Raw genomic sequence first — 14,004 nt, 5'->3', positions numbered from 1 at the left:
AGGGATTTTACACCTATCTTTAAGTTATCAAAAAAGTATATAATATAAAAACAATATTATAAAATAACACGTCAAATTCGTAATTAATAATTTTTGCTAAGTTCATTTTTTAGTTGGTTAGGGCCGGTTTTAATAACAATGGATAAAACTTGTGTCAGCGCTATGAGCTTACCCTACGTAACCATAATTGACGCGACGGTTGTGTGTTTACAAACCAATTTTGTAAACTGGCGGTCACCGATAAGCAGTGGTGGCTGAAGAGGTTAAGAATGGGGGGGGGGGTCATTTATTTTAATAAATAGGTACATGTGTATTTCACAATAATTTTCACACAATTTTTTTTTTTTGTAAAAATATATGAATATATTCATGTCTCTAGATTATTCCAATATGATAGACAAATTTACAAAATACCTAAGATAGCGATTGCACTTTATCTTGGGTCTTAATTCGCTTGAGCGTCATCTTTCACAAGAGTGAAGAAACTGCCGTCATCGTAATTCCACAAATAAAAATTACTAGTACATTTAACTTTTAAAACGACTAAAAATGTACTGGATTTCAATTTTACCAGTCAATGTGAGTTTAGTGCATACAAAGTAAGACAAACACTCGGTAATTGAGCACGTGCGAGAAACAATATAATATTAATTTACAAAGCTCATTTCAATTTTGTAAAAAGGGACGAGAAAATATAAGCTTACGTATGTAAAATACCTAGGAATTCATTTATCATCGTATCTCTTCCAGTCTAGACCAATGCCAAAGCCAATATGATATTATTATTATCAATCTTTCTCAATTATCTTTCTTGTTTCATATTGTTATCTCGCGGTACAATGTCTGCGATCGAACTAATTTTGGGCGAAATGTTCCGCTGTTCATGTACGCACGGAACGTTTCATTTTTTTCTTTCTCATGAGGAAATCTAGAGATAAGATATTTGCTTCGAGACAGTTACAGAAATGACTCGCACATTCGACATATCATAAATATTTAACGATGCGTGTGTATAAAAACACGAATATTAACCTTTTCCTTGCTGTCCCAAAAACATCCGCGCGTAACGGTGCTGTGTACTCACTACACATGTAAAAAATCAGGTATTTTTAATCGTAAAAGTGTCATATTCATCAGCAATTCCTTCAACTATTTTTAGTTGAAGTCAAAAGTGAAGATATTTCTAATCTAATTGCTAAAAACAAGAAAAAAAACCATTAATTCATGCTCTCAGTGTGCGCAAAGGAACCGCCCCAAACGAAAGCCAGCCAGCTACTAACGCAACTAACGGGCGTCTGGAAGAAGTGCAAGAAACTTTGCTGTTTGAGCGTGTGACGCATATAAATTGCCTCTCTCGCTCCCAAATATACCCGTTTTATCGAAAGTGAGACGTAAAGAGTGTGCGAAACAATTATATATTAGGATTACTCTTTTACTACGAACACAACATGCCACACATTGGTAAACTTTTTATTGTATTGGTGATATCTTTGATTTTTGACAAGATGATTTTTATGTTCCCAATAAGCATTAATTATTTAATAAAAAAAACATTTTTACCGATACGTAAATGTAAAACGAAGGAATACCAAAAATTTCAAACCATCATTTATTATATTTATGGAGATATAAATGCAATGTGTTAGTAGTAGGGAGAGTTATTTATTTCAATGAATGATTTTTTTAAAAATATTATAAAACCTAATTGCATTATATTATATTCTTTCTATACACCTAATGTATTTTAAATAAATTATTTTAATTGATAGCGAATTTCGGGGGGTTATTAATAATTTGTTCGCAGTCTGGTAACACGCATGCGCGCAGACGGGATGTCAGAGTTTTGGACACAGGGAGATGTATGCAAACACGATTTTACGCGCCTTTTGGTGTATTATAATTCTATAATGTGAAATATGAAAATATGAGATGAGATTACCAGTGGGTTAGTGACATTAGGTATGTTTGTTTTGCTGTTTGTATGTATACCGAATACTACGTCTACAATATTTGCAATACAACGCGGTGTAAAGCAATATTAAAACGGTAATATAATGAACATACATGTAAGAATCAGGAATTAGGCGGAAATCCAAAGAAGTGATCCGATAACAATGTGTCAAACATAAAATTAAGAATAGTCCAGAAACCGCATACGCACATCAAACAGAAGGCGACTAAACTACTCATAAATTAGTAGGTTTACGTTTTGACCCATTAGTTTCTTTGTAGACGTCGCTCAGTACGCAACTCCTGATTTGAGTTCAACTATGCCGTGTTGTGTCTTTTTAAAGTGTAGAAATACTGCTAGGATCTTAAAGATTTTTCACGTCTCTGAGGGAGTTTTTCGTTACAAGATTCTCTTACTTTTTTAACATATTATTCTTTGGATATTATGTATATTAATGTGTTTTTTTTATATATACCTAATTTTACCTAATTATTTTCATTATTTATATATGTATGAATCAGGATATTCCATTAAGTAATGTACATATATATGACATCATATATATGAATAAATTAATAAATTGAAAAATTGAAAGAAACAGGATGGTATCACATTTCATGTGTAATTAGCAAATAAATGTGTTTGTCACCAATGCATTACTTAAAAATTGAATTATTTTTCCATTTGTCAGATTGTCGAAGAAACAAAATGGAAATTTCGTTAGTGTTGCCAGAGTAGTGAAAATGTTTACCCTACTTTGGTCATCTAATAAAAGAACTAATGAACATTAGACCTCGGATTAAACAACGCCGCGGGGGACATTTGAACAACATTATCTTTAAAACATAAATTATTATTTAACATGATATAAAAATATCCGTATTACCTAAAATAAATTTTGTTTAATATTTTAAGTTTAAAGTTAATCAATTCAATTACTCTTATCAAATGACCATTTACTTATTTACTCTATTGTGTCAATTAATGTTTTCGCGTGCACAATAAAATTTTAGAGAAATCAACAGATTTTTTTACCTTACATTTGTGTTATAATATTTTTTTCCCATCAAGCAACATTACGCGGCGACATCACGAATGCGCGTGGCGAAAATAGGGCATGGTAGGGGGATTGTTGGACACAGTCCAATGTATTTAAATACAATTCTACGCTCCTTCTGGATTATTCTCAATTCTATGGTGTCAAAACATCTGTCAGTGTTAAATACGGCAGCGGTGCTTTAGATGTTTAGATAACGGATCGTAATGTATTTAATCGGCCGAAATCGGGAAGTAACCATTTAACTATTATTTAACCGACCTGTAACGCTACGAACGTTTATTTAACACTTAAATCAGCCCGTATACTAAATAGTAAAAAATGGTATCAAACTTTTTAAAGATAGGATTACATTGTTCTCGTGTGCTGTGTTGAGGTCTGGTCTGTCCTGATGGCGAGATAAGACATGATTACATTGTTGTATTGAGGGCTCTTCTTTCGTTTTTATTGATCATTCACTGTGTTTGCTTATCTTACTTAACGTGCTTGCAGTGAAAAGTGACTAAATACTTTAAGGAGACGTTGTGGTGTGTAGTTAAGCACCATAACCCCCCTCCGTCACTCTGGCGCAGACTTAAAAATCGTTTGAACGGGACTGCATCGCGGCGCGTCACGACATACCACGCTAGAACAGTGCAATCCTAACCATTTAAAATACATAGAAGTGATGAGCGCCAGAAAGCTCCTCATCACCTCAAGCTTGCATTTATGAATGTTTAAAAAATCTGTCGTTAATGTCTTTTTTTATCATTTAGTGGAAATTCAATAAAATATTTTACTCCTAAGTAAAGAAAGTTATTTAACAATAATTAAGTATTGATAATTAGGTGTTTTTAAATTAAAGTCTTAAGGAAATATTAGATTCAATTTTGTCATTGTTTTTGTATATTATTATTTGAATTGTCGGCCTCGTGGTGTATTGGTCAGCGAGTGAACCTGCCATGCAAGAGGTCTCGGGTTTGATTCCCGACATGGTTGATGTGAAATATTTATTTAAATGGGTGTTTTCACACAAGAATATTTCATGGTCCCTGAACTGGTACCTGAAGCATAAGACTGATCATTTTACCTTCAGGTTACAAAAATGACCAAGATACGCTGCGATTGGTGTACCAATGCAGTGCCCTATGCACCATTAGGTGCGGAAAGGGAACTATGATGATGATGATTATTTGAATTTTATATTTTTATTTACTAAGAAAACAAATAAAAATGTTAATAAAATAAGCAACAAATAACCTAAAATATCAGTGTTACAAATATTATTCATTGAAATTTTGTCATCATATAAATTATAAATATGACATGAAATATTATAACTAATGTTAGTAAACATTTGTATAAAACTATTAACCGAAATGTAAATGTCAACCGCTTTCGAGGCGTATCCGTCTCTTTGTCAAGACACTCACTAATTAATAAGTTAATATTAAATACGCTTTTTAAATCAGTAAATCATTACTAGTAAAAGAACGCTACGCCTAGAAACTGGTAGACAAAAGTTGGTATATAGTTATTTATATGTTTATACGAGTATGTAACAGTATAAGTTAAAATGTTTGACGACAAATTAATGCTTTAAATTTAAAGATTTGGAAAACTGTTGAATACTCTAAGAAATTAGAAAATTTGTATTTTTCATTAATGAATTGAATAATATTGCACTTTGTTAAGAATGCCGAGTAAAAAAAGCGTTTAAAAGGCAGTGTGTATAATACAATGAATTTCTGATGCCGACTGTGTTAATAAAAAAAATACAATATAACAAATCTATATTATTAATTTTGGCTTGCAGCCGTAAAACTTTATAAATAAATCATTTACTTAGGACTACTTTAACTTTATATAAGTTAACAAAAATATATTACAAGTTAGACAAATATATTTCATATAATTCATATTTACAATAATATATGTAGGATTCTGTAATGTCTTTCTGACAATCAAACAATATTTTTAGCATTTCCAAGTGTTTTTAGACTAAAATAATTTAAACCTTTTAGGATTTCATGTAAATAGATCGATCAAAAAACTTCACAAAATAATCAACAGATGTCACCAATGAGAAATATGACGATATTGTGAAGTGGCGCATATTTCAACTCTATATTTGTAAAATTGTGGAGATGTGGAAATCACAAAATTCAGACAGAATAGGAAAGTTACACAGTGTCACTTAAGCCATTCAAAACTCTAAATTTCCTAAATAATGTATTGGGTTATCTACCAATGATAATTTCTTCGTCTCTGTTAACATTTCGGTTATTTTAGAAAAATATTTATTTGAAAAATACCATTTTGATTTTTTTATTTCTAAAGGTTTTTGCCACTAACAAATTATTACAAATAAGAAATTGATCATAGAAAAGGTACGTTTATATATACAAAATCAAACATTAAAAACAATATATATTTTTACATTTTTTGCATATTACATTATATTGCACATTATAGTTAGAATTTAAAAATAACTAGGAATACATACTTTTCGACATTGGCGTATAACGTATACGATATTACCTTAATAAATGCATTTCAGTTATAGAAAATAACGTTGCTCTCAACAATTCGAATAATGATAATAAATTCCAAAAGTGATGTAAGGAAGGCAACCACCAACAAATTGAAATGCCGTCTATTACGCGCGTGTAACGAGTATGTTTAATTAAACTTGTTTGCATAGCTTTCCAAACAAAACTATATTTAAAATACTTATAACATATTTTAAGAATTGCACGGACGTTCTAAAATAAATCTAAATTATGAATTGGTTATTATTGCACATATTATATTGCACTGTATTTTTATCTTTCCTATAAAATATAGTTAAAAATTGTCGATAAAAATATTTAATAACTTTACAGCAAAAACATATACTAATTAAACCTAATATTGCACTGCCGGCCATATCACAATTATTACTCGCCATGCTCTAAATGTTTAGAAACATTTACGCAATAAATTAAAATATATTTAAGAATGAGAAAAATGCAAGACCTGCGATAAACAAAAAAAAAAGAATTTTGAAATGTATTTATATTTAAGGGATCTAAAATATACGGCTAAAAGAACGACGTAAATGAATCTAACCTAAAAACATGGGTTTCATAAAATTGCACGACATATTAAACCTAATTTATTTAAAACTAGAATATATTATTTTTAAAGATGGTATTATTAACTAAATAAAAAAATTGCACACAATTAACAAATAGTAAAAAAAAAACAAATCAAAATATTGCTGTAGCCCAATATTGCACGGGTTGTATCATCAAAATTGTCTGTAATAAATATAATATCGGTAGGTTCGTAGATATTGAACACTATTCTTATATCAATACAAAACATTATCCTCAATCCCAGATTTTATTTCACCTTTTAAAATGTTTACTGCTGTATCTTCACTATCACTTATTTGAGAACTGTGGGACTCGGTGAAAGGAGAAATCAGATTTCTTAGCCCATCATTCGAACCCATACCACTATCCATTGATTTTCCGATGAGGGACATTTTTCTGAAACTTCCAAAAAATACGGAATGTGTTTCAATACTTTCCGCTCCGGATTCACTTCTGGCATCTTCTATAGATTCATCTGTTTCGCTTCCACTTGCTTTCGCGTCTCTTAATCTCCGTCTTATCAGTCGTCTAGAATCATTGGAGTCAGTGCTCAGATACCCAGAATCTTCTTTATGTTGATTACCACGTCTCCACGCTTTTTTAATAGATTCTTGACGATTATTTATAAGTTTTTTTGGGGTTATTTGATTCAACTTTTTTCCTGCTTTGGGGGTTTGGCATTCTCGAAAATTTAATTTTGATGTTGATTTACACGGAGAGTTCAATAATTTATCATTTCTACTAGCGTCAAATCCAGTTTCATTTTCTTTTGATATGTTATTAACAATTTCATAACTAAAGCTAGTTTGACTTTTTCCATCGTATAAAGTTTCTGGGTCATTAACGGGTTGTATGTTTTCGTAATCCGAGGAATTATCGCTAAGGACAGAAGCACCCGATGAACTACAAAGTCCAGAAGATAGCGTGAAAGGAGATAAGGTGTCTCCCCTCCTATCAATTGCCATCACAATATTGAATTCGTTCCTCGAACTGGGGCTTCTGCCACTCTCGTTTTTTGGAGGTAAAGGCGGAGATATAATTTCTAATTCCACTTTTCTTGGTGGTTTTGGGTATTCATAGATTGGAACAGTCTCTTCAAAGGGTATAACATCGGGAGGTTTTGCTTTACCGGGAGTTTTTAAACTAGGTGGTGTTGATTGCCTTTGCCTTTTACAATGTCTCGATTCTAGAGTTAATATTCTTCCTTCGTCAGAATCAATAATTGTGTTTCCGTTATCTATAATTTCATAATCTTGTGAATCAACCGCATCTTTTGGATTTGTAAATTTTATATTATTAATGCTAGGCCTTAAACCACCATAGTTTTTTGACTCGTAAATTTCTTTGATGCTTCCAAAACTTTTCTTTGCATGAAACGCCTCGCCTAAGTTATTGGCATGAGAGAGACTGGAACTTTTGAATAGACCAGTTGTTTTGATATCCATTATATTTTTTTCTGTAAACCCGTTTATCATTGATTTCTTTTCTAAAGTAGTACAAGCGCTTTTGATCTTTATTTTTGTTGGTTTTCTATCTAGAGTATCTGGTTCAAAGCCATCTGATTCATGAATTTTTATATAGTCTTCCGGCGAATCTTTGAGTTCGATTGTAAGTCGACCAGGTTTTTCATTAGGCTGGTCATATCGAACGATTGCTTTTCTTTTACCAAATGTCGAACAGTCAGATTCACTTGGAGTTGTAGGAGTACTTCCAAAATTATAGCCGTTATTTACATAAACTTCACTAACTAGACTATAATCCGTTTTACCGTCAGCAGGAAGTTCTGGAAAACTATAAATATGATTTTCAAATGCGTTGGTAGATACAACATCATCTATTTTTTCAACCGGTTCATAAAAACGATTTAGTTTTGGTGATTGATCGCGTTTTTCTTTATTTGAGAGTCGTGAGGATGGTCGACTACTTGAATTTATTTTATAAATAGCGTTTCTCATGATCATTTCTTCATCCATCGGTAAAGCAGAACTTAAACTTGGACTAGCTTGAGATGAAGATATGTCAGCATAATCTGTTGGAGTACTTAAACCGTGATTAATGGAACCTCGTTCTAAGCTATCAGCTTCATAGTCAACTGAAGAACTTTGTTTATCAGATGCGTTACCCGAATTATTTTCAAGTACATTTTTTGTAGTTACACTAACTACTTCTACTGCTTCATATTGGTTTTGAGAGTTGATTCGTTTTTCTAGAGTCTTTTTTGATTTATCCATTTCTAATGCTTCGTTTATCATATCTGGCATGATAATTTTTTGATGATGTAATGGTGATTTAACTCTCAAACCATTATTTTCAATTTTCTTTGGAACTTTTATCCCAATAGAAGATATATCTTTAATCTTTGACACAGTTTTATCACTGTCATGGTAAAATGTGGACGCGTTAATTTGTGGTATACTTGGCAGAGGTATATTGAATGTTCGTTTAGACGGTTCAGATCTAATAGAAGAGCTTGGTTTTTTCTTTTTGAATAAGAAATTATTTGTTGTATCTTCGGCATATAAAGATCGAGATGTAAAATCATAATATTTTCTAGGATTGTCAGAATTATCTTTAGGCAGTGATAAAAGAGAATTTAACAATCCACTTGCAATAGATGGATCCGGTGTTGGATCAGAATCACTGTTTGATGAATAAGATATGGAGGACTTCAGAATCGGTACCCCTTCAAGCCATTTTCTTATGCTCACTTGTTTGTTAATTCCATTAATCGACGAACAGTTGTGGCAAACACCAGAATTTGATATATCTGGTACGATTGTTGGTATATTACGAGTTATATTACTATTACAGCCAGGACATCCTGAGCAATATGGTCGCCGTCTTATGTTATCTCTCTTTAAACTTATAACACTGCTTCTTTGGCTGCCGACATGGTAGAAGTTTTGATTATCAAAAGTACGATAGGTATTTTCTTCTGGAATTCCCCCTAAGCTGGGGGTAAATCTTTTAGATGCCATTTTGTGTTTAGCAATAGATATAACTTCTCTAATTTTTATGAGAAATTCTATTGCAGCAGGCGGAGGAGACTAAAGGAAAAAAAAATTTAGTAATCATTATTTTTTGTTAATAATATTAAATATTGGACGATAAATAAAACAAATCTTACCACGAGTAGATGAGGTTCAAAATAAGCAGGATTAAAATACAATTTTTTTCTCGTATTTCCAATGGGGACGGATTCTGGTTTTTCATCTCGAAAATCAAATGTCTCAACAATGGACACATTTTCTTCTGGAAGTCTTTCAAAGCTCGATTCTTCTCTTTGTTGAAAATAATCACATTTATAATAACTCTCATATATTTTCCTTCCCTCGTTATGGATTTCTGGGTGAACTGTTACAGCGGTAACTTGATGCTGCAATAAAATACATATTTGATCAGAAAACAAGTGAAAAAGTTTATGGCATTCTCAGTCATTCATGTTGTTTTATGAAATCTATAAAGTGATGAAAAATATACCGTTAAACTATTGCGCATTTCTTCTTCATTTATTTCTTCATCCACATTTTCCTCGCGATCTGACGGACAACCCTCGGAATCAGATGGAAATTCCTGTTCAATTTTTTCTCTATCATGAAAATGTCTTGCAATACCCAAGAGGGGATTATTTTTAACAATAATATTTTCGTTATTAGAAATACTAGAGACTCTTCTTTCCTTCTCAGCATTAATCACGTCCCGTCTTTGAATTTCTCTGTTTGCTTTCGACGTTTTAGCGTTGTCTTCAGATGCATCAGAGATGCTCTTCGTACGACGTTTTCTAATATGAAGGTAGAGGAAAACAGATGCTACGTACACAAGTCCTAAAAGTACGGAACTGACTCCTATTGCTATGTATTCTGTAAGACTCAGACCGGCTGAAGAGGAATCATCTGATGAACGAGCATCGGGGGCGAACAGCACTTCGCTTACATCTGAAGATAAAAATGTTAAGTTAGTGGTCATCATGGCAAAGGTTAGGTTAATAATTTGAAAGTTTTGGTGCGTACTTGTGATGTGTCTAATGGGAGACCCAGCAACCCTGAATGCGGCGCATGGGGTGAAGACTCCTTGAAGAGTTGCTCCTACTCCCGCAGCAGCTACGTCTCTGCACAATAGTTGCACTACCAACAGTCTTCCTTCCATTCTCTCTCGCATCTCTGGCTCACCAGTCCACTACGAAAAAAAAAGGTTTTATGGTGTATATATGTTTCTTTTTGCACCTTGCCGCCGCTCTTTTGGTTTATATTGTTAGAATTAAAGAATTTAAGTCAGATAGATATATCACAATATTATAGTTTAAACGTAGCACATAAAAAAATATTTAAACAATTTATATTCTTATACAGTTAACTTATTTATTTATTTATTTTATTAGGTAAACAAACAGTATGTACACATATACTGCCAATTTCTTTGTATATTTGTGTAAGAAACTCATGCACACATCAAAAAAATTGTTTACACTTATTCCAATAATTTAAATTATGTTCAATATAATAAATGTAAAAGAAACGAAATGAAAAAAATAAGTACATAATAATAATAATAAATTTAAATGTCTGCTTCTCTCAAAATTTCGAACATATGCATAAGGATGGGCATATTGCTTTAAGGCAATTTTTTCTTACCCACATTTAACGGTTCGATTTGAGAAAATCAGTAGTATGTAAACATTTTGTTTGAGTATTATTATATTGTCATTATGTGTACAATAAACATAGATTTTTTAAAAAGAAATAAACATTGACAAAATATCTACACTATACTATGAAGAGAGGAGGGGGTAAAGAGGGAAGGAAAGAGGGGGGAGAAAGGAAAAACTAAAACATTCAGGAAGTGACCTTTCATATGTGATTTGAATGTAAATAAAGCAGGGGCGTCTCTGTAAGTAGATTATTCCATAATCTTGTAGCTACTATTGTGAAAGAGGATGCGAACAAAATAGAGCGGTGAATGGGTATTAAAAAAATACACATACAACATACACATTTATGTAAGCTCCGTTCATACATTTTATGGATAATTATGTTAGCCGTGGATTTTTTTATTAAGCTCTAGTATTGTTGACATGTTTTTACTTATTGTTGCATAAAAAATTAAAAAATTTCCAATAAAATAAAAAAAGAACACGGAAAAAAAATGAAGCATGGATTTGCAGATGTCTGTAGGTCAGAGCATAATGTTCTGGCAAAAAGTACTTGGTCAGCGCCACGAAAAGGAACTGAAAAAAGAGTACTCGCGAAGGTTTGCTTTCGAAATAATAAAGCTCAGCCGAAATCAAGTAAGGGTTGTTATTAGAGCCCGCCCAGGGCTCTGCAGATTAAACAAACAAATTGCTTTAATGAACCTTTCAAAAAATTTTAGATGTAGGTTCTACAGAGCAGACGAGAAAACACCTACACACATTCTATGTTAATGTGATGCTTTACATCATACAAGAAACCTCAGCCTCAAAGGGCCACTGGTTAAACTTGAGGATATTAAAGAGTTTGCTTCCTACCTAATAGGCCGATACTTTACGGATTTGGGTTTGGAGGGGGAGATTTAGCAAAATGAGAACTCTCGTCTTTCTCACAGTAGCCATAGTAGTATTTAAAAACTTGGGCTTGGAGGGCGACAGGTCACAATAGATCTTTACAGGATTCTGTGACGTTAGTAGCTTGTATAACACTGACCTCCACCTCTAAGAATGAATATAAAAATAAAAATATGGAGGTCTGTTTGCACAAGTGCACATTGGAGAAAAAATAGTGGAGTGTTATTTTTAATGGTTCGTTTTTTTTAATTATATAATTTTCAAAACACAATTGATTAGTATCGAAATGCGAAAGTCAAATAGTAGCAACGGAGATAGGATATGTATTTATTTATTTATTCATATTTTACTCTTACAGACTATAAACAATAATAAAAATAATGTGACTTCACTGGGGTTACCCGTGCCGAGGACACTTAACAATATACTTTTTTGAAATGTTTTTACATTTGAGAATAAACAAAGAAGACTAACTTAATAAACAGAAATAATAAACAAAATATTCAGACTGTTTTAAAGACTAGATATATATGTACAAAACGCACAATGAAAATAAAAACCTAACATAAGCTATACACTTGTGGAGCAGTTGATTCAATATTGGTTTGGGGGAATGAGACACTCCATTTTAATTCTCCACTCCATTTTCTCCAGTTTTGAACACTATATATTTATGTTTATAATTAATTTATGTTCATCTATATTATTTATATTACAAAACGTACAAATAAAGAACAATAACATAACATATATGCTTGCTTGTTTATTAATTTAACTTAATTATGTCTTATTGCTTACCGTAACACTTTATTTATTGTTTGCTTTACAGAATTTATGTCATAAGCTTATATCTTTGCATTTTTTGTTTATATGCTTACTGTTTTTTCTTGCATACCTTTGTTATTATTGTTTTTTTCTTTTTACTTTGTAAAACTTTTTATCATATCCTTTTTAACTGATTTCACATTATTTTCTGTATATTCTTTTTATTATTTAGTATGTTAGTATGTATTTCATTTTTATTTTTTGTAAATGCCTTTTGGGCGTTAATGAACAAAATAAATAAATAAATAAGCTATACATTTGTGGAGCAGTTGATTCAATATCGGTTTGGGCGAATGAGACAATCTATTTTACTTCTATCTAGCTTCACTAACCATTTTTTTATAGCCTTTTTAAACATTTTCTCGTTACTAATTGTTTTAATAGATTATAGATTTTAATTGAATAATACTCAAAATCCCTTTGTCCGAAAGTAATATTAGTTTGTATTTGTTTATGTTGTCTTTGTGTCGAGGATCTAGTGATTATATTATTTGTATGTGATGTATTGTAAAGATTATGTTTTTCATTTGAGTAAGAGTAGTTTTTGAATCTGTGAGTATTGTTTTGGCGTATAATTATTTTGGTGTCATAAGTTGTGATTTGTGGAATATTTTTTCAGTAGATGTCTGTATCGGGACTCTGAGTATTATTTTAATTATGGATTTTTGTGCAACAAATACACTATTTAAAACTGTGTCACTCGTATTACCCCAACCAATTATACCGTTATCCTAAATATAAACGTGAAATGAACATTGCAAATAAAAAACTCACAAAAATTCGTAGACCGTAATGATAATTGGTTGGCGAAGTAGTGATATAAATGGGCTTAGAATCAACATGACGAGAAATAACAATTCTTGATAAGCAAGATCACAATCAAAGTTGCTACTGTTTGACATGTTTATGTTATGATATTCTAGATCGGAATAAATAAAATGAAAATATTAATTAAATAAGCATCTGTGTGTCGATGCCTATTTATATTAAACTTGAAATCTCAATTCAATCAAGATAGCGGCCATGATCTAACCAAATACACACTAAGATTTAGTGCTAGAGATAAGGCCGAGAATCATCAATCTGTGTCCATGTTACCCATATACACGTACAAAACCTTAAAACTAGACTTGTAAATAAAAATTGATGAAATTGAATAAGAATAGTGTCATGTTTTAATATATTATTACTGATTTTAATGGATTTACAGTTTAGTTATTTTACAGTTAAATCCGAGCGATTTGAGAAAAAAATATGAATATACAAAATTAAGCTTTACAAGTCTTGGAATAAATTCATTGATTGATTTATTATTCATATTAGGTAACTTAGATACATAATAATAATTATAAAAGTTAGTACGTCTGCATGATTTTGATTACAAAATTTTGTTAATCCTTTGATCCCGAACATAGATTTAGTGGACTTTTTGAACGTTTTCTTTCTGAATTATGTTAATAATAGCTTAAAAACGATTACACATAAAAAAAATATTTTGTAAAAAAAAAATATG

The 14,004-nt window shown here is 31.4% G+C and overlaps 1 protein-coding gene across 1 annotated transcript in view; it reads right to left on the bottom strand.

Moving 5' to 3' along the window:
- Positions 1-6,192: 6,192 nt before the first annotated feature.
- The window catches only part of LOC148279623 (uncharacterized), a 188,683-nt gene continuing 180,871 nt past the window's right edge, over positions 6,193-14,004 (bottom strand). The window contains exons 7-10 of the mRNA XM_088229649.1: positions 10,138-10,303; positions 9,608-10,062; positions 9,255-9,503; positions 6,193-9,174 (exon numbers count right to left, since the gene is read on the bottom strand). Coding sequence (XP_088085775.1) covers positions 6,343-9,174; positions 9,255-9,503; positions 9,608-10,062; positions 10,138-10,303 — 3,702 coding nt within the window. The 3' untranslated portion in view covers positions 6,193-6,342. The remainder of the gene's footprint in view (positions 9,175-9,254; positions 9,504-9,607; positions 10,063-10,137; positions 10,304-14,004) is intronic.

Source organism: Micrasema longulum, unplaced genomic scaffold (assembly GCF_059751315.1).
Source record: "Micrasema longulum isolate JH-2025_06_02 unplaced genomic scaffold, ASM5975131v1 h1tg000692l, whole genome shotgun sequence".
In the NCBI taxonomy this organism is placed as follows: domain Eukaryota; kingdom Metazoa; phylum Arthropoda; class Insecta; order Trichoptera; family Brachycentridae; genus Micrasema; species Micrasema longulum.
This window is presented reverse-complemented; position numbering and strand designations above follow the sequence as displayed.